At 34.5% G+C, this 21055-nt stretch overlaps 1 protein-coding gene across 1 annotated transcript in view; it reads right to left on the bottom strand.

Annotated features, from left to right (window-relative positions):
• LOC129217461 (cubilin-like) overlaps nucleotides 1-21055 on the bottom strand; it is a 43833-nt gene that overhangs the window by 9154 nt on the left and 13624 nt on the right. Inside the window, exons 3-10 of the mRNA XM_054851762.1 lie at nucleotides 17730-17937; nucleotides 15693-15901; nucleotides 9095-9136; nucleotides 7645-7828; nucleotides 6339-6535; nucleotides 5425-5650; nucleotides 3606-3823; nucleotides 115-282 (exon numbers count right to left, since the gene is read on the bottom strand). Coding sequence (XP_054707737.1) covers nucleotides 115-282; nucleotides 3606-3823; nucleotides 5425-5650; nucleotides 6339-6535; nucleotides 7645-7828; nucleotides 9095-9136; nucleotides 15693-15901; nucleotides 17730-17937 — 1452 coding nt within the window. The remainder of the gene's footprint in view (nucleotides 1-114; nucleotides 283-3605; nucleotides 3824-5424; nucleotides 5651-6338; nucleotides 6536-7644; nucleotides 7829-9094; nucleotides 9137-15692; nucleotides 15902-17729; nucleotides 17938-21055) is intronic.

Below are 21055 nucleotides of genomic sequence, written 5' to 3'. Positions count from 1 at the left end.
ATACATTAAAAGGCTCAGAAAATTGAGTTAAACTGAGAGCGATGTATTTTCTTGAAGCTGAATTTGTTTATTTTAAAGTTTTGGCATTCAGTTAAAAAGTAATTGAAATCATACCTAAAGGATCTCCTTCTAGCCTAAAAAAGGTAAAGAGTAGCAAAATTTTTGAATTTGGCTTTGCACTGATGTACCAGTGACACACTTGTCTCCTGTCTTTGTATTTTTCTGGGAAGCCAGGACTCGTTATGACGCCAGCATTTTGTCCACTTATGTTAAAACCACATTCTAGAAAAAGAGGGAAAAAAGGAATTAATGCTATTTTATTGCAGTCATAATTTTTTAACTCAATCTCAAATTTTAAAATTTGTTGTTAATTGTATCGCTCATCTGGAAGAAGAGTGCCACAATACGAAGCAATGAAATTTTACAGGAGAAGCGTTTCAAGTTGAACTCTTCAGGCAATTTGCATTAAGAAAGATAAGTTTAATGTCCTGTCCAGTAGTTAATATTAGAACAAAAAGTCTGTCATTATTTTCTAAAGAAGATAACATCCTTTGAAGGCCTTTAAGCGAAAAAACAGAAAATTAAAAATTTCGTAATGTGGCACTTTTTTTCCAAACGAGCACAATGTATCTAACGCTATTCCATGTATCTCATTTTCCTTCATGCACTTCATTCCAGAACTTATGCTAGAAAGTTAAAAATCTTCGGATTTAGTTTGCCTCCAAGGAATGAAAGTTTCTCAGCAGATTACTACTCGTCTATTTGTCAACGCATTGCGAAGTGTCCGCATATTGAGGAATACTTTTTACGCATAGATCACACGTATGATACCATACAGGTATGTTTCTTTGTTCATATTTGTCAAGTTACAGCTAAAAAAGTCCAAACTCGGTCATAATCTTTCAAATGTTCGTGTTTTTAAGTTTCGTAATCTCAGCAAGCGTTAGCTGGTCTTACTCTTCGTAACTACAACAGCTTCCTTGTTGGTCTTACACTTCGGAATCCTTACAGATGCCTAGTTGGTCTTACATAGATGATTTCGTTAGAACTCTGAGTAGCCTTTTATACATCATAACTCCAATCTCATCATCTCCTTACTCATTACTCATTAGCAGGCCCAGATCTGCGTACCCGCAGTGCGAGGGGCCCGCGTCCTTAAAGGGGCTAACGATCCTAGAAATTGATGAAAAAATAGAAAGAAAAAAAAAACTAGCACTAAGGCTCTTCGCTTTTCAAATAGACACTGCTGGCCACTAGGGAGATGCCCTACATATTTTGTTGCAGGGGGCCCAAAATGTATAGATCCGAGCCTGCTCTTTTTAGCAGAATTCCTGTGTTGCCACAACGTATTGCAATTGAAAGAAACGACTTTGAACTTTTCTACTGACACCTATTTTCATTGGACAGAGTACAAAAAGCTATCTCAAATAGAACAACAAATGGAAAACAAGTTTGGAGAATAAAGAGCAGCATAAACTTTATGCTGCTGTTTAGTTCGTAAAATGCTAGTATGTCATCAAAGCATTAAAAACATTCTTTGAAAGCCATCAAAAAAATATTATTATTATTATTATTATTATTATTATTATTATTATTATTATTATTATTATTATTATTATTATAAATAAACAAATAATAAAATAAAATAATATGTTGAAGAAAGTTAAAAAAAATAAACCAAGTGGTCAACTTACAAAGGATCTTTTACAATACTCCAGACCAAATTTGCTGTATATTAGTGGTCAAGATCGACAGGAGGTCAAGATAGAGAGGTGGTCAAGTTACAGAGGTTTTCCTTCATTATATGAGATAGGGCTAATTCCGTTCCTGGCAAAAGCGGTCAACATAGACAGGTGGTCAACTTACAAGGGTAGTCAACTTTACAGGTTTTACTGTACTTGTAGAAGGCTAGTAGCTGTGTTGAAATTGTTTCCCTTCCTCAATGGGAAGGAGAAACTATTGTCACAAGATTATCATACGTGGTATGACAAAACGTCTCTCTTGTAGTCTCCTGAATTGTATAAAATTATAAAGCCTTATGAACGAGGTGCATCAGGTAGAGATTCAGAGTTTGCTGGTTGGAGTTTTTCAGATCCATCTGCATTCAAAACATTTTTCTTTTCATAGTACATGGTGCGGCAGAATAACTTCTTGATTTCAAAATCAAAAAAATCCATTTTGTGAATCGGAATGTTTTTGTTTTAACAATGTAGATACGTATTTAAAGTTTAGTTTTACGCAGTTTTTAATCTCACGCTAAGTGGTTGAAGCTCCAACCCCCCATTGTTTATGAATTTGAATAAGCAAATTTCTGGCATTTCTCATTACCTCTCTTCTAACATAGAAATGGGTACGTTGGGAATGTCTGCCCGGATGTCAACGTACAGGCCTTGTAGAGTTCTTGAACATTTTTCATACCGCAAGGCAAGAAAACACTCCCAAAATGTCGTAAGGTACCAAGTCGGGAGAATGGATAAGGCACTGAAAATCACCTCTTATTGAGATAATGCATTTTGGGAAGCATTCTCTTAAAATCAGTCAATGATGCCTTTTAAATGCAGGTTGGTCTCCGTTCTATTAGAACCAAAAGTTACCTAAGTCAAATTCATCATACCGCAGGGGAAAAGGGAACTTTTTCAGTGTATAGACAACATTATTAAAATAATAATAATAATATTAATAATAATAAAAACATTGTCATTCACAAATGGGTTTTACTGAGCTGAAAAAAAAAAGTATTCACAATGTATGTAAAATGATTATAAAATGATTATAAAGTATTAATTTGATTGAGAACGTCATTTTATACTTTTGCATACAAATTCCCTCTCTGACCTGAAATTTTTGGAAACCTGACAATAACGTCAATGTCATAATGTGTACATGGTGGTAATTTTAGCTTTCATAAACATTATTTTAAAAATATTTAAAAATCAAGTGAAATGTTTCAAAATTCTTAATATTGTTGACTGAAACCAAAATTTTTTTAGAAACTTCTGTCTAAACAGAAGGTTCAACATGATTACTGAATACTTTTCACGATCATAATAATTACTGCAATTTTATAAAACAAATTCAGTTATTTAACCTTTGAGCTGGTACAGCATTTTCACTAAAAACATTTTGCTTTGAAAAACTATGCTATAAAAAGTCATTGGAACTTGAAATTTGTTTATGGTTTGTGTGATATACGTATCTATCCAAAAATAATAGTTTTGAGAGGCGGAAATTATCAATAGTAGATGAGTCAACCGTCTTCTAAATTAAATTTCTTCTTGTACAAATGCAATACCACCCCGTTGGCTTTGAAGAACAGTGATAGTTACACAAACACTGCTTAAATACAGTCAAATCCAGTCTTAGAGAAGTCCGTTACAGCAAAAATATCGTTTTGGCGAAGACTTTAGTAATCCCTACTCAAATTAAGTAGGGAAAATGCAAACATTTGAAATAAAAATTTTTTCGGATCTCTTGGACTGCGTTAAAACAGTATTCGATTTTAATGGAATGATAATTCTTCGAAAGAATCAGGAGAGAGGAACAAATGTCTTAATATAATTTCTGTCATTATCAAATTGTTGTTAAAGAAAAATTAAGAATTTTACCTTCAAATTTTTGGTTAGGCAGTATGAAATTATAGGTGGCGACGAATCCGCTTGCCACACCCTCTCCGTCGGTATGCAAAACTACCTTCATAGAGTGAACGCCACTGTCGGACACTATGGGTCCGGGCGTCGACTTTGAGCAATATCGGCCCACTTTATTCTCCCGTCCACTTGAGTGGACTTCATATATTTCCAACCAGTCTTCCATGCAAACTTCACTGGAAAAAAAGAAGCCGAATAATTAACAAATAGAAAGCTGTAGTTGATATCGGTTTAGAGAATTATGGGAAAACATTTGTATGGGTCCACGACGAACAAAATCCACAATGAACAAAACAACAGTTTCTAGATTATTTGAAACTCTATTTTCATAAAAAGAAAAAAAAAGAAAAGAAAAACAAAACAAAGATATTATGATTTTTTTGTAATTTCAAATTAGCAACATAGAGCTTGTTTACATCGGGTGGAAATCATATCCTGCTTTAACTAATATTAGAGTTTCTAAGGTTTGTCTTCTAATTCGATGTGTGTAATTTTTGTGTATTACGGTGAAACCTGTGTAAGTTGACCACTTGCGGTGCACTACTTAAGTGGTACACTTAAACAGGTGGTCAACTTACAACGGTTGATTTATATGATAAGGGCTAATTCCGTGCCTGAAAAAAGCGGTCAACTTAGACAGGTGGTCAACTTACAAGGGTGATCAACTTCACAGGTTTTACTGTATTTCGCTTCCGAAATTAAGCGTTGTTACTTATCTAGAGATAAGTTTTACTGGAGCATTTTCGCAAACGTTTCATCCCTTGGATAGCATTTTGTTTTCCGGAATGGTTGTTCAAGTAAGCGAATTTTACGAAAAAAAAACATTTTTTTTTTGAAATGCATTTCTACGAATGTACTATAAATAACTTTAGGATGAAACATTTAGCTTAATTAACTTAAGCAAATAACAGCGTCAAAGTTGCTTTTATTTATTTAAGTTAATTCAGCGAGCTAAGATAGTTGCAATGTGCTTATTTTAGCTAGTCATATGACTTTGACAAATCTTTTGCACACGCATTAAAGAACTTGAGCATTGAACTCGCTCTGTTGGGAGCAATAACTGCTTTCAGTTATCATCATTATAGTATAATTTTCAGCTTACGTATCCAACATTTTAATACAGTATATTTCTTGAGATAAAAATTACTTTCTTTTTTCAAACTTAGAACAATCAATATGTGTTGCTTCTGGTGCTCTTTGTTCTACTCCTAATTACTAATTCTGCCGTGGGAAGGGAAAGCGCAGTACCCGCGGAAATGTGTTTTTGAGATGTATTTATAAAACGCAGTTTGGATTTCATTCAAACAACACGAAAACGTTGGAATTTGACGTGTTTTTCGTGCTTTATTTTCAGCGCAATCCAAATAAGCAAGCTTGCACAATAAAGCTAAAAAATAGATGCAAAAAATGCAAAAAGTGAAAAAATTAGTTACTGCGCTTTACTTTCCCACTGCATTTATCTGGTGCATGAAACTACTGGTGCATGTACTCTAAAAAAAGGTTGTTAGATTGTTTTTGTATTTTTCCTTTGTAACATAAAGAAATTCTTGAAGTCAGAAGAGAAACTCTTGTCACTTCAAGAATATCTTGAAGAGATAAATTATCTCTATGTAGCATAAATACGAAATGAATAATCATTTTTACGAGAATTGCAATGAGTTTATTAATGACATTTACGGATATTTCTTCAAATTAAAAAGCCATTACACGACTAAAATTATAAGGCATAATAAAATATTATTTTCTTAAAACAATAAATTCAAAAACACTACATTACTTGTATCCAGTACTTGAAATTTCATGCTTCGTTTTCGTCTTGAAATAATTGAATACGATCTTAACTTGTGTTCCTGGTTCTCCTTGGAAAATATATTGGCAAGTGGTGTTGGAGGGATAGTTCGCTGGGTACCTCGGAGAGTTAAATTCCCCCCTTTGGGTACTTGTGCTCAGGTAGGTAAAGTGGCACGTGCCATCCGGGATTGGCGTGCCAGGAATCTTGTAATCTGTTTGCAAGGAATAAACTTTTTAGCAAACGTTTTTTAAAACACATAACAATATTCACTTAAAAACTTGTGGAAGAGCAAATGTATTTTTTTTAAAGCTAAAGCATGATAAACTAAGATTTTTCGTTCAATTTCTTTTTTGTCGTGCTTTTATTATACTTGTTCTTTCTTGACAGGGTAGGTAGTTGGTTGCTAATTGGTGGGACAGGCTTTTTTATCTTTTCCAAAAACAGAAATTAATAGCAGCAATACCATTGCAAAGTTAATTGTTAATCATTTTAACAAATTAATTTTGAGGTTAAACCTAAGCAAGCACAGAATCGTGAATAGTGAACGGTTGAAATTTTACAAACTTTGAAAATGATCCAAGTTTTGGGGACTTTTCTTGGTTTAAGTTATCAATTCAAAAACATTTTTAAGCTGTACACTTGCTATAATAATTCATAAAACAAATAAATTTTGCTAAAACATTTAATAGGATGGTCCGGTTAGCAGATTACTTTACCCGCTTTTCTTGATCGCCTTTTATATAAGAGCTAATCCTTGACCAATATTAAAGTAATGTGCCCTGCCACAATCAGTAACGCTTAGAACAATACCTTCAATTTCTAATATTTTATTAATAGTGAACTCTATTATTAGACATTTCAAGCTAGTTTGAAAGATGAATTTATTGTGTCTAGCATACCAGTTTCAAATATATATCTGGCTTTAAAGCCTTTTCCCGTTGTAGCGCCACTGCTGAAGACCATGGCGAGACGTGGTCCGTCGGATAGAACTGGCTTTGGCACAATCGTTCCACAAAGGCTCAAGTCAAATTCGTCTAAAGCTTGACGCTCTTCTTGTCCTTGAACATATATCCTCAAGAAACCACCGTCGGAACATCTGTTGAGAGAAATTTGAATGATTAATTTACATTATAATCTTAAAATTCCGACTTATAGATATTAAAATTAAAGACTTATTGCAAATCTCAGAAATAAATGATTCGTTATTGAAAATGTGATATCAAAATTTTGATTAATCTCACACTTTGAGTGATGAGGACACCTCATTTTAATACAGGGTGTGGCGATGCACAAAGATGCAAATGAGAAACGGAAGTGAAGCAATTGATTTTGTTGAAGGTCAAGACGAATGACAAATGTGAAATTTGGATCTACTGAAAGATCGATTTTTTTCAAATGTGTTGAGCTATTTTTTATACACTTTTGGATAATTAATAGGGAAAAACATTGTTGAAGAAAGTTTACCTCTGTTAGAATATCATTGTAGATACGGCTTAATTTCGTATGCCAAAGTTCCGAAGATGGCTAAGTTCTTCACAATATTTAAAATTTATAAGTCAAAAGATAGTACTGAACTTCCAAAAAAATTTAAATTACAAGCAAGGTGGCATGATTATTTTTGCAAAGGATCACGTGACTCGTATCTACAACGGCATTGGAATAAACGGTATTCATTCGGCGGATTATTCAAAGATGAAATAAAAAAACAGTTACAAAATGATCCCTTCTGCTACAGATTTTGTTGGCGAATTTCCGGTCAACAAGTTGAGCATTTTTTTTATAAACAGTAACTTTGCAAGAAAAGAAAGAAAGAAAAAGTAACAATTACTCTTCGTGTTCTTTGAAAAAATGAATTTATATGAAATGTCATCTGTTGGACACTTTTATAATTTTCTTTTGAGACATTTAATAATAGATTAAGTAATTTTACATGTGAGGGTAAATTAGTATCTTTCTTCTACCAACCACATTTTGTGAAGTTTTCATAATTAACAGATTGTATGTAAAGTTGCCATAATTATCAGATTGACGATTTTTTGTTAAAATAATAATTGAGATTTTATTGAAGATTTTGTTATGAGCGTGCTTGGATGCAAATTTAGTGTATCTGTGAGCATATGCATGGGAAAAAGTATATTGTACAAAATGTTTCATCAAGCATTTTTCCCTACACCTCCAGTTACTGACACATGTATTCATACTCACTCAGGATCCTTGCTGCGAATTTCAAACTTCTCAAACACAAGTCTCACTCTTTCCAAATCCTGATTGTCTTGCAGTCCGTAAATGTAGTATTTGCACACCGTATTCTGGTGGTAAGGGTACGGATAGTTTGGTGAATAGACATTTCCTTCAGATTCTTTCTTGCTTAAAATCTTCTGATCACATTCTAAAGAAAATAAAAATAAAAGAAGTATACCCAAACTTTTTAATATACATTTTTCCACAAAAAAGGTCTTGACTTCATTTGTAATGACTATTTCTCTTTCTCATAATCTTTTAATTTAATTTTTATTGGTCATAGAATTAACCTAAATGTAATGATATTAAGACCAACTGCAGTTTTTGAGCGCTGTAATCATGAAATCGCAAACTACTTATTTTATTTCATACACTTTAGTGTGACTAAACTTATAAAAATAGTTTTTATATTAAAGGAAAAACATATATTTTATTTTTTTCTCTCACAATGTAATGTAAAATAAATTTAAGATGTCTTTTCTTTGTTATAAATATGAGCTTTTTTTTTGCTGTTAGAAAGATGCGAATTCTTCAATTTTTTATACCAAAATATAAAATCTCAAAAAAAAAAAAAAAAAAAAAAAGCGCGTTTGACTTCGATTTTACCGTTACTAACAAGAAGACAAGGAAAAATATTTGATTTTGTATGAACTTTTGAGTTTCTTTTCTGTCTTCGGATGTTGATGAAAATATTTAAACAAACTTTCTCAAAAAAAAAAAAAAATAAAAAAAAAACAAACATGTTTTCGTCTTTAAATCAAAACAATGCCAAAAATTGAAGTACGGTAAATAATTTGCTTATGTGTTTTCGATTTTTGTCTCTGCCAAAATATTGAAAAATCGTTTAGAGTAAAAATATTATTGGCAAAAATAATGTAAAAATATATCTGTGACGCTTTTTTATAACTTTTACTTTCTTTGACTCCAAAAAGCGTCCCCTCCCCCACTTCCTGCCTTCACATAAGAGAACTAACATGTTTAAAATACATTTGAACAGAAGAAAGACATGGCTTTCTTTTTTTTAATTTAAAAACCAAATTCAAAAAAGATAAATTAAAAAACTGTTTTGAAATATACAAGTTTTAATTTCTGCCTAAGTTTTGCCTGTGATTTATTAATATATATCGGATTCCTTTGTCAAAAAATATAAATAATTTATAACATAAATTACTTTTATTTCTGACGGCATTTGCCAAAATAATGTAATTAAATTTCACGATTGATTTAGCAAATTTTAAAGCTTAAGTTTTAATATGTTTTCATTATTTTTTAATACACGTAAAAAATAGTGCAATTTCAAAGTTCTATTTAGATATCGCGTATTCAGTTGGAATGAAGTATATCATTTATGTTCCATTTATGAGAATATGTTGAGGGTTTAAAAAAACTATCGTGTTTCTCATGTAAAACATACCTGTTCCACGAATATGTTCTCCATCGTTTTTACCGATGAAATCTAAAAGAAAAAGCAATTAAAAATTACATTTACGAACATATTTTTAAATTACAAACATTTGTAATAACTTTTTTCAGCACCACTATGAAACATGCTTATATTTGATGTCATTAACTTGAACTTCTTAATTAAAAACTAATACTTAGTTCAACAATTATTTCATTCCATTCCTCCTTCTTTTCTTGCTTGACAAATGGTTGGTTAAAAAAGAAATAAATGAAAAATAAACAATTGTTTTTACATAAAGTTCTACATGATAAAAAAAAAAAAGGCTGATGTGTGCATCACATGACTTCCTTTCACGCCAATTAAATGATCATAGTAAAGGCCTTGGAGTAAGCAAAGAAACAATTTAAATATTTTTCCCCAAAGTTTGTTGCGAACTGAAGCAAAAAATCATTTTATACAGATTAATTTTCCCAATATTGGACATTTTAATGTGATTCAACGGTTAACTCTCTAAATATCGCCCATAGTGGCCAAAATGAAACCAAATTAAAAAAAAAAAAAAACTCTAATTTGAATTCCGAAACTTTGAATTCAAATTATGTTTTTCGCAATCACGAGTTGCGACAAGACTCTACTGGTTAGAGTTATTGTTTCTAGAAATGGCTCCCCCGCCCAAGCATGTCCCTCCTCCTGGGTGCTTACGTGTATATAGTTGTGTGCGTGTGTGTGTAGGCTTACGTGTGCACGTAGGCGTGTGTATGTGTGTAAAGGCATGCGCGCGTAGGCGACTGTGTATGAGCATGCGTGTGTAGGACATGGACGCCACCGCCCAGCAAAAGTGGATTCCGGGGGACAGTGCTCAGGACCAGCTGCGCCGCCGCCGGTGGACGGTGGTGCTGCAGGCCTGGTCCAAGCTGAAAAAGGAACCGGAACATCAAGGACTGTCAAGTGAGAACAATAAGCAATCGTGATTGCTCAAAAAAAAAAAAAAAAAAAACTCATCAAATTTGTCGCTAAGTTGGCGAAAAAAATTGGAGACTAAAAGCTTGTTGATATGTCGCCAAGTGTTTGCCAAATTATAACACCACTTGAGTTTGCATTACTTTTAACAATGATTTCCCCCCAAAAAGGTGTAAAAGGTCCCTTTAAGAACATCTGAATGCAACCAAAAAAGGAGGTGCACTAGACCCAACTAGGCGTCTACGTATAAAATTTCAACTTTCTAGCACATACCGTTTTTGAGTTAGGCGAGATACTTACGCACATGTACATACGTACATACGTACGTAAATACAGAAGTCACGAGAAAACTCGTTGTAATTAATTCGGGGATCGTCAAATTGGATGTTTTGGGTGTCTATGCCTTCTTAGGCATACATCCACGGGTGGTTGGGTTGAAAAAAAAAAAAAAAAACTCAGCATTTATTCAGGCTCGAGCAAAATGGAAATTAAGGCCTATTTTTGGGTCAAAATTTTTTCGCGAATGCAATACTTCCTTTACTTCGTAAAAAGAAGTAAAAAGACGGGATCCCTCGCTGTTGACTCAGTTTAAGTCGATCGCTTCTGCATAAACTACGTTCCAGGCTCATACGCACGTGAAATCCAAAGCCGTTGAATCAACTTAACCTTGTATCAACTATACCCGGTCTCTCCTACCAAAATTTCTTAAATGTTAGACATTGTTGAAAACACTAAAACAGCTTTTTATATTTTAAAGTGTCCCTTTATGACATTCATTTTGGACGTGGGATTTATGAAAACCAAGTGCACGTTTTAACAGTTCTATTTTTCTCATCCATGTCAATGACGTGTTTTTCCTTTCTAAATCGATAACCATCTACTACTTTGTAGTTCATTTTTTCTCCGCTATTGTTCTTACCTCTAGGTAAGATTATCTTTTTCTATTAGCTGGTTTCTTGCGGTTGGCTCTACTCTGCAACGCAACACAACACAACCATTGAACTACAACAAAAGTGGACTGTATAACTTTTTATTATGTTTAATTTCATACACTTGAGAGCAGCATTCTTTCAGCCGCTCTGACCTTAAACTCCCTGAATTGGTTGCAGCCAGAGGTTTTTAACTAAACATAGGTGGCGCTTTAACAGCTATCTTGTTGCGTTTTCAAGATACGAAAGCTAACTCTGCAGTTTTCCACCAGGTGGCACTGTGAGCAGTCTCATTTAATAGCGCATATCTGATTTACTATACCTAGACACCACGTCTATAAAGATAGCAGCAAGGGTGCTGCTATCTTAAAAGACGACGAATCTTTAATGAATAGAAGGGTGACAAGGGGCTTTGGTGGGCACTACATAATTAGGTGGAAACATCGAACCAAATTTCACGCGCTTGTTACCATATTACACAAGCCTCGCAGCGAAAGCTTCCGTGTCTAAAAACGTTCTTCAAAGGTCCCAAAACAAGAATCTAAAGCGAAATTGTTTTTACCTCGAATTGCACAATCAGCCTAAATGTTTTTGTTATGCCGCTTTACTATTAATAGTTCTTTTGACATAGGCACCGTTTACGGCATAGCATCAACAACTAGAGATGGGCTATGTCGTTCTTTTTAATGATCCGTTCATCAGTGGATCGTTCATTCTTTTGATTCGTTCATTTAACTCGTTCATTTGAACGACTTCATTCATTTAAAAAAGTTGCAGGTGATCTCTCTGCACGACATACTCAAGTACATTCGATATGTTTCACTAGATCAGTAATTTTCTTTGAAGGAAAGATACTAAAACACTATCGTAAAGTATCAGAAAAATGAATCAAAAACTTTATTAGGGTTTCGATGCAAAAAGCAATTATAGTTCATTTCGTGAGATATTTTTCAGCTGCAGAATGGTAGACATGTTTTCCATTCCAAAAATGACAGGTTCCTTTTCAGCATTAGTTATTTAATTTTTCCAGCTACAGCAATGTATATATACTATATATTTAGTATTACCAATAGACCATGTATAATGAAAAAAATTAACAAAAAATACATCGGTAGCTCAGCCAGACTACCAGATAACTTAATTTTGAAAAAGATTCACCTAAATATTAGTGAACTTCAAAATTATTCCACAATACCGATGAGAACAGGAAAAAAAACCGCAACACTTTTTTAAATGGGGAAAAAAAATAGATAGCAATAATCTTGTATAAAATCTCTGGATAATTGAATGAAAAATAAACGACTTGGATGTCGTCAAGTAAGTTAAAAATAAAGCCAAATCAATATAGATGGTAGTTGATAGAGATGTTATAGAAAACAAAAGGATGACCAGAAAAGTGATAAAAGGTATTTTTAGAAATAGTTTAGGCGACAGAAAGCGTGTAAAGGATTTTAGCAGTTGAGTGATTCCATACCAACTCAACCAATGGGGGTTGCATGACCGACTCGGATTTTCTTTAAATTTAGTACACAGATTGATGATATGGAGGCATGGAAAATTCCAAATTTTTAGGTTCCTGCTCCACTTATTTTTTGAGATACTGGTCCTTAAAGTTTGTCCACCCGCTCAAAATGCCAAGAAAGTGATGTCATTTAATTTTTTTTTCTAAAAATTCTACTCATGCATTATGGAAGTGTTTGGTATCTATGAAAATTAGTCACTCCAGGCATTCAGGAAAAAAATATTACAATGTTTAAAATGAAAACGGTTAAGGTACAGTACTCTTAGAAGTTACTACCACAAAAATTTGAATTTGCCGATTTCGCTGAAATTGAGACATTGATTCCAAAAAAAGGGAAACAAAACCAATGGTTTTGTTGTTTGACCACTTTCTGGTAGTCTACTGGTGTTCCCTATAAATAACTACACAATAAATAATTTGGGTTTCACACTCCTTCTTGGAAATATTTAAGCTGAAAGACAACCCATAAGTAAAAAAAAACGCAATTTTGACCATTTTGGCAGCCGTTTTTCTCCTAAAGGGAGAGCACTAGGGACTTATTTATTTTTTTTTAAGTAAGCTACTGATATGTTAGCTATTCACAGGAAAAGAGTTTACTTTTGGTTATTTTCTGCATAAAAATATATCCCGCTGATAGCATATGTATGTTTTCCTTGTAATACTATATGCTTGTGTTCGTCCCCTCACACTTTACAATAATAGGAAAGAAAAATAACGCATTTATTAATTGTACTATATCTGGAAAAATTCAAAAAAAGTAACATATTACTGCATTTAAAAATATATTAGAAAGTATTATAATATTTTTTTAAATATAATAATTATAAAGTACTAAATAATTTTTTTTAAAATCAGTTTTAAAAAAAGGAATTATAAATATTCATCTCACAAGAAGTATAAGTTGAATTTAGCATAATATTGAAAATTGATACATAAATAATTTTATTTAGCTGCAAGCTTAAGTTCCTGTATTTTTTTCTTCCCAACAGCAGATACTTTAATCTGATTAGATATGTTTGCAGCCACAACAGATACCAAAAGCAGATTTACTAATCGGAATAAATTTATGGTATTCTCTTTTACCCTCAACTGTTGCGGCAAAAGCTACTTTTTCAGAAAGCACAAATAAGATTTAGAAATAAAGAAAACTTTGTAAAGCATTAAGGAAAGAAATAAAAAAAAAATCATTAATTTCAGACTATTAAGGCTTATGGTTTTGGAAGGAAATATGCTACAATAAAGCATGTCTACTTTTGTAAAATTTTAAATTTCACTTTAGTTAAAATGTTCATCGTTCAGTTCCTGTAGCGGCTTAAAATTTACCACTTCAACAGTGCTTTACGCATTTGGTATAGTTTACTAGAAGCAGCTGTTGGATACAACTGGGTGAGCAGTTTTAGGAAAGGTTCTTAATCTTCATTTGGGATTGATAAATGGACAAAGACTAGCCTAGCTGTGCCCAGAGCCTGTTGCTTGTCGTCACTTGTGTATTTGAATAAGGCAATTTTAAAATGATCAAATTTTTCTTCGCATCTGAAGAACATGTAGCAAACACAAGAGAATTGCTTTCTGAAAGACAGCTTTTGCCGCAACAATTGAGGCTACAAGAGAATACCATACATTTATTCCGATTAGAAAATCTAAGCTTTCGGTATCTATTGTGTCTGCAAACATATCTAATCAGATTAAAGTATCTGCTGTAGGGAAGAAAAAAATACAGGAACTTATGCTTGCAGCTAAATAAAATTATGTTTGTATCAATTTTCAATATTATGCTAAATTCAACTTATATTGCTTGTGAGATAAATATTTATAATTCCTTTTCTTAAACTGATTTTTAAAAAAAATATTTAGTACTTTATTATATTTAGTACGGCTGCCAAAATGGTCAAAATTGCATTTTTTTTTTTGACTTATGGGTTGTCTTTCAGCTTAAATATTTCCAAGAAGGAGTGTGAAACCCAAATAATTTATTGTGTAGTTATTCATAGGGAACACCAGTAGACTACCAGAAAGTGAGAAAAAAAAATGGTTTTGTTTCCCTTTTTTTGGAATCAATGTCTCAATTTCAGCGAATCAAATTTTTGTGGTAGTAACTTCTAAGATTACGGTACCTTAACCGTTTTCATTTTAAACATTGTAACATTTTTTTCCTGAATGCCTGGAGTGACTAATTTTCATAGATACCAAACACTTCCATAATACATGAGTAGAATTTTTAAGAAAAAAAAATTAAATGACATCACTTTCTTGTCATTTTGAGCGGGTGGACAAACTTCAATTACCTGTATCTCAAAAAATAAGTGGAGCAGGAACCTAAAAATTTGGACTTTTTCATGCCTCTATATCATCAATCTGTGTACCAAATTTAAAGAAAATCCGAGTCGGTCATGCAACCAACTTTTTTTTATTTTGGTTGAGTTGGTATGGAATCACTCAGTTGCGGGACAGGAAGTGGGCATTTTGTTAGTAGCCCAAACATTTTATTAGTTTCCCAAACAAGTTGGACAAAACATTACAATTGGATTCATTGGAAAATTGCAAATGAACTGCAACTGTTAAAGAAAAATGATGAATAAAAAGCAGAAAGTAGAAAGGTTCGAAATAAATATATTGCACTGCGCTGAGAAAAAGGAAATTTGAGATCGATTGTGATTTAAAAATTTGAAACTGAATGTAATTAAAAAAAAAAGATTTTATCCCAAGTGCATCAATACAATGTTCCAAACTGCTCACCGTTCAAGAGAACGTTAGTTCATTTTTAAGTGAACGAACGGATCTGTTCATTTTAATGGTTCGTTCTTTTTGAATCGTTCGTTCATGAACGTCACATCTCTACAACAAACATACTATTTTAAGAATTTTTAATGCATGTGATTAAAAGCGCATGTCCATCAGGAAATTGAGTATGACATTAAATTAACGGTTGAAGAGAACCACAATAACATAGTGTCATTTTAAAAAACATTTAGGTTAGAATTTGACTTTTAACGTATCTAAGTACAAGCGCTATTACGCCCGAGTTCCCCCTACTTCCGGCCATATTTTGATAGGTAATCCGACCGAAACGTACTAATCACAAATCATCTAATCATAATTATGTATGATAAGTGGGTTTTGATCAAAAACACATGAGAGTTGAAATTCGCTGAGGAATCTTATCGAATTAATCCCAATCGAATATTTGTTCACTCACCGAGACTGACGAATCTGTTGCTGAATTCGAAGAATCCCGAGAATCCTCTGTTTTCGCTCTCGGCCGTTCTCTGTAGTGTGATGAACTGAACCGAAACGTTTTCCGCCGAAGAGTAGATGACCAGGTTCCGCTGCTGGCCGCAGTGGGTGCCGATGAGGGGAGCTTTCGAGGAGGAGCCATCGTAAACTTTCACGTAGTCGAAGGGGCAGCTGGAGAATAACAAGAAATCAGAAAACATGCAGCAGTATATGCAGTGATGTCACTACGGGGGGGAGAGATAGTCTGCCCCCGGTGTCACCCAGCTGGTAGGGGGGGCACCCAAAGTGGAATCGCAAGTTTTTTAAAAATATGACGCCAAAATGCATTTTTCAAACTACAAATTTGAAAATTTTCCGGAGGAAAACCCACGGACCCCCACTTTTATTTGTCTCTGTACATTAACCCATTTAAAATTTCGTTACAATACTAATGTAGTTGTTTTCGAAAAGTGCATGAATTTCATGTTTTCATGTTTACATAGCATTTTAATTCGTTGTTTTTTTTTTTTTTTTTGCGTTTGTGGGTGATAACACTCCAAATTACCGCCTTGGGTGTCACCCATGCTAGGTACGCCGCTGGGTATATGCCTTAACTTTTTTCAATGACTAATTCTCAGAAAAAAAAAAATCACTCTGATCATAGTTCTACATATCAGTGCAGAAAAACCATTCCTTACTTCAGTGAAAGTCTAACCTAGAGAACTCTTGCTCTAGTTGTTCATATTGTAAGGCAATCTCGGTGATTTTTCATGTTCATCGATGCCATCCACTTTCTTCCATCTCAAATGTTTTTGCCACTATTTCTGCTCGTCCTTAGTTTGTCACACTGCTAACTTAACGCTTGAGCTTTTTGTTGCCCGAGTCCCTATCTTTCTTGACTTAAAAATAGAGGAATAAAAGATGCCTTAGCTTTCCTGAACGTTTTCCAAGGAATACTCTTCCAAATACATAAGAAGAATCATAAAGATTTTTTAAGATAATGTAAATGGCCATCGGGGTTAGAATCGACTAAAATTTAAAGCAGCATTTAATAAAATTCTCACAAATACTTTATCCATATTATGTGTTTAAAGCAAGGCTTTGAACCAGAACTAAACAAAAAACCGAAAACTGAAAAAAAAAAAAAAGAAAAATTAATTTGAATTTTGTCATCTTGAATTCAAATTATGTTTTTCGCAATCACGAGTGTGTGTTTGTGTGTGTGTGTGGGGGGGGGTATGTGTATGTGTGTAGGCATGTGTGTTTGTGTCTGTGTGCAGTCATGAGTGTGTGGGTAGCTGTGTGTATGAGTGTTTGTGTGCGTGGGGGCGGTGTATGTGTGTGTGTGTGTAAGCATATGTGTTTGTGTCTGTGTGCAGGCATGAATGTGTGGGCAGTTGTGTGTATTTGTAGGTGTCTGTATGCATGCGTGTGTGAATGTGTGTGTATGTGTTTGTGTGTGCGTGTGTGTTGGTGCGTGTATGTCTGCGTGTGTGTGTAGGATATGGACGCAACCTGGAGACGGTTTTCGCTAGAGGAGCAGCATCGTGAGGCCGGCCGCCGCGACGGGTGGTGCTGGCAGAGGGTGGCGCCGCGCCGGTGGGAAAAATGATAGCACGCCAAAAACAGTCAAATGAAAGCAATAAGCAATCGTGATTGCTCAAATAAAAACGCTATTTTGTTAGAATCCAAAAACGGGAATTAACCCGAAATAATACATTTCGGTTCGATAAATATTCGGTCATTTTGTTTCTGTAATCAAGTTATCAATATTTTCTAATTTAACTTACACCATACAACTATCACCATTGTACATTACTACTTTCACGACAGAATTATATTTTTAGTTTAAATAAGAATACACATTAAATAAAATGATTCATCCAGAACTTAAACGAAAACCGTTATTTTTTGGAGGTACGAAAACATGATCTGGACCGATATATATTTTTTAGTTGAACCGGAGCAATAACCGGAAATACAAATTTGCGGTTTGAAGCCTTGGTTCAATGATACTTACTGAGCGCCACCAAAGACTAGGTCAAAGTCCATAAACTCGAGTCTGACTCTTTGTCCTTTCCTGCCCAGGAATCGGTATTGGCAGTGCAGGTTCTTGGGGTACACGCCAGGGTAGGTAGGGGAGCGGAACTCACCCTCTCGCTTATTGTCGCTGAAGACAGTGAAGTTGCAGACTGAGTCGGGGGATGGAGTACCCACGATGTACTGAGCTGTTGGAAGTGGACACAGGATGAGTAAGATAAACGTATCCATTCAAAATTTAATAGTAATTATGACATTTTGTGGTATGATTTGGCCTGAGCACAATAGGATTGTTTTTGTGTGGAGGGGAGAAAAGTTCATGAAAGTATGGATGGTTTATTTTGTACAATGATAAATTTATTAACTAACCCAACTACTTGCATATTGAGATGAGAAAAATTACTCCAAATAACGTAGTAATACTATAGTGGTTACGGCGGCTTCACAACGAGCGCACATTTTTAAGCACAGAACAAAATCATTCTCAACAACAATATGGGCAGTTTCGATGCTTTACAGTTAAATGCAGGCAGATTGCAAATAAATATTATCTGTTAAATTTCTTGAGCTTTTATTCCTGAGAGCCAAGTAGTCTGAAAGATTCCATAGTATTCATGAATTTCGGTATAGGAATGAGCTTTTTTTGTTGTGTTTGGAATATTGAGGTCTTATTGCAAAATTTCTCTATAAAAACCGCCAACTTAGTGACTACTTTTTTCGCTAATACTTGTAATTTTAATTTTAGTAAAAATAATGAAATTCCATAAAGATACTATTTGGCTGCAAAAGTAATTAACTAATCTTTTTTTCAATGTTCCAACATAGAAGATATCCACATTCATCGTGACCCAGTATTTATTATGCAAAGAATTATAGTTTATGTAATTTGAGGGAGTGAGCATATTTTTAAAAAGTTAGAGAATCTTCATTTTATATGTAGTCAATTAGTCCTTACCCTCACATTTAGAAAAATATACTCGTCAAAAATGAAATTGCAACACCATGAAAGAATGTGCGTAGCGTCATGAATATTACAGGAAGGATAATGGAGGTGTGTGTGTGTGTGTATGTTGATATGCAAATGATTAAAAAACAGACGAAAATGATTAAAAACTAACCAATTTATTCAGTGTCTAAAGTGTCCTCCTCGGGTTCATAAAGGCTTTAATCCGGCGAGCTATTCTATCACTAAGTCCATTAAAGGTTTCTCAAAGTCACCTTAGCCAAGCGGCTTCCACTGCTGTAGGCAGAACATCAATGGTTTGCGGCAAAGGTCCTCTGTTCATTTCTCGTTCAATGAAATTTCCCAGGTGCTTGATGGGTTTTAGATCTGGAAAGACTACATGCCAGGGAAGGATGTCAAATCCAGTCGGGCTGTTACTGGTTGATCGTGCGACTTGAAACAAGTGCAGAACAACAGGCTCACAACTTGTGAGACGTAGCGGGTTGCTGTCAAACTGCCTTCAATGTGTACCAGATGCGTAATGTGCTCAAGCATTATGCTAGCCCAAACCATGATGCCAGGTGCAGTTACGTTCACCGGTACCAGTCACAGGACACCATAGGCTGCTCATAACAGAGCTACACGCCTGGTATGGTGTCGGCGTTATCGTATCTGGAGAATCGAATGGCACTGGGTATTGCTCACGGATGAGTCTCATTTCTGTCTGGAGAGAAATGACGGCCGTAGACAGATATGGCGGCGACTCATAGAACGCTACGACCAGCCTATTTTACCGAGTGTCACACCGGTCCTGACCTTGGCGTCATAGTTTGGGGTGGAATAATGTTTGATTGTAGGACGTATCCCTGGTACATTTTGATGGAAGTTTGATAGCGAACTGCTCCGTCACACAACTTGTGGAGCCTGTTGTTTCCCTTGTTTCAGGTAACATCCAGCACTGTATTATAGCAAGTAAATACCAGGCTGCATGTCGCACTGCGAATTCGTAACAGTCTAACTGGATTTAACATCCTTTCTTGATCCATTGCCTCTCCATATCTGAATCTCATTGAGGACCTGTGAGATTTCATTGAACGTAACATAAAATCAGGACCCCTGGCGCAAACCCTTCATGATCTGTACACAGCAGTGGCTGCGGCTTGGCTAAGATGACCTCAAGAAACCATCAATTGAACTAATTGGTAGAATGTCTCGCCGGTTTGACTTCTGCCCGAGCGGGGGGGGGGGGGGGGCACTTTAGATACTGAATAAATTGATTAATTTTTAATCACGTTTGCCTTTTTTTTAATGATTTGCATATTCACCTCACCACGGTCGTTCCTGCAATTTTCATAGAAAATACTACTTAAGACAATTTTTCGCATCCACGAATGCTGTCATTTAAAATGTTATGTCCTTGTAATACGGAAGCAGCTGGTAATTTTTACCCACCAACTACACTTTATTTTAAATCGCCATAACGCTGTCAGTTTTAGTCCTTTTCCTGTCTACTTTTTTGCTCCTAACTTCAGAGTGCCTAATTGTCATAATATGTGATATCTTAAGACTTTATATATTTGATTTTAAAATTTCTATAAAAACATATTTATTGCATGAAACAGCATACATTACGGTATGTCATAGTTGTTTTCTTTTTTTGAATATTTACTTGCGCAATTGGGATGTACTGTATTTGACCCCTAGAAATTCATTTTTAATATATTTATTTTTTTTTTGAAAAATATTTAGGTTTAGCTACCGGGAAACGAGCTATAAAGTTTGAAAAAAAGGCAAAAAATGATCAATTTCCAAACATTTTTTCGAAAATAAAATGTTTAAAATTCTTGTTTTGCTACTATTCAAATGCTTTCTTTTAAAACTCTGTACACATGTACAGAACGGTACACCAGAGGAAAAATCTGCAAATGCAAAACCGGCTGAGCAATGCGCAATTGGATTGTATGCCTAAAAGACAGAGGCATAGATATTAGCCTTCAACTAATTGGCAGTGATACAACTAATGATATGTCCGGTTGGAAGGGTGGCATGCTGCATTTTGTCGAAAAACTTCTCAATCGCAGACTTTTCAGATCTTTCTGCTGGCTTCACATCAATGAGCTCCTATTACGTCATATAGTCGCAAAGTATGACGGACCAAGTTGTTCAGAAAAGGGCTGGAGTGGTACTATTGGTAAACTATTTTCTCAGGTTGAAGTTCTTGAGAAAAAACTAGATCTGAGCCAATTCCGTTTTTGGAGCTCCTTGTTAAAATCAAGGAAAATGTTCTAAGCTAAATGAGCACTGAGAGTCAAGTAGCATGGAGTATATCTTCATGCAATTGAAAAATGCGAGCTGGAAACAGA

Source organism: Uloborus diversus, chromosome 2, assembly GCF_026930045.1.
Source record: "Uloborus diversus isolate 005 chromosome 2, Udiv.v.3.1, whole genome shotgun sequence".
Classification (NCBI taxonomy): Eukaryota; Metazoa; Arthropoda; class Arachnida; order Araneae; family Uloboridae; genus Uloborus; species Uloborus diversus.
This window is presented reverse-complemented; position numbering and strand designations above follow the sequence as displayed.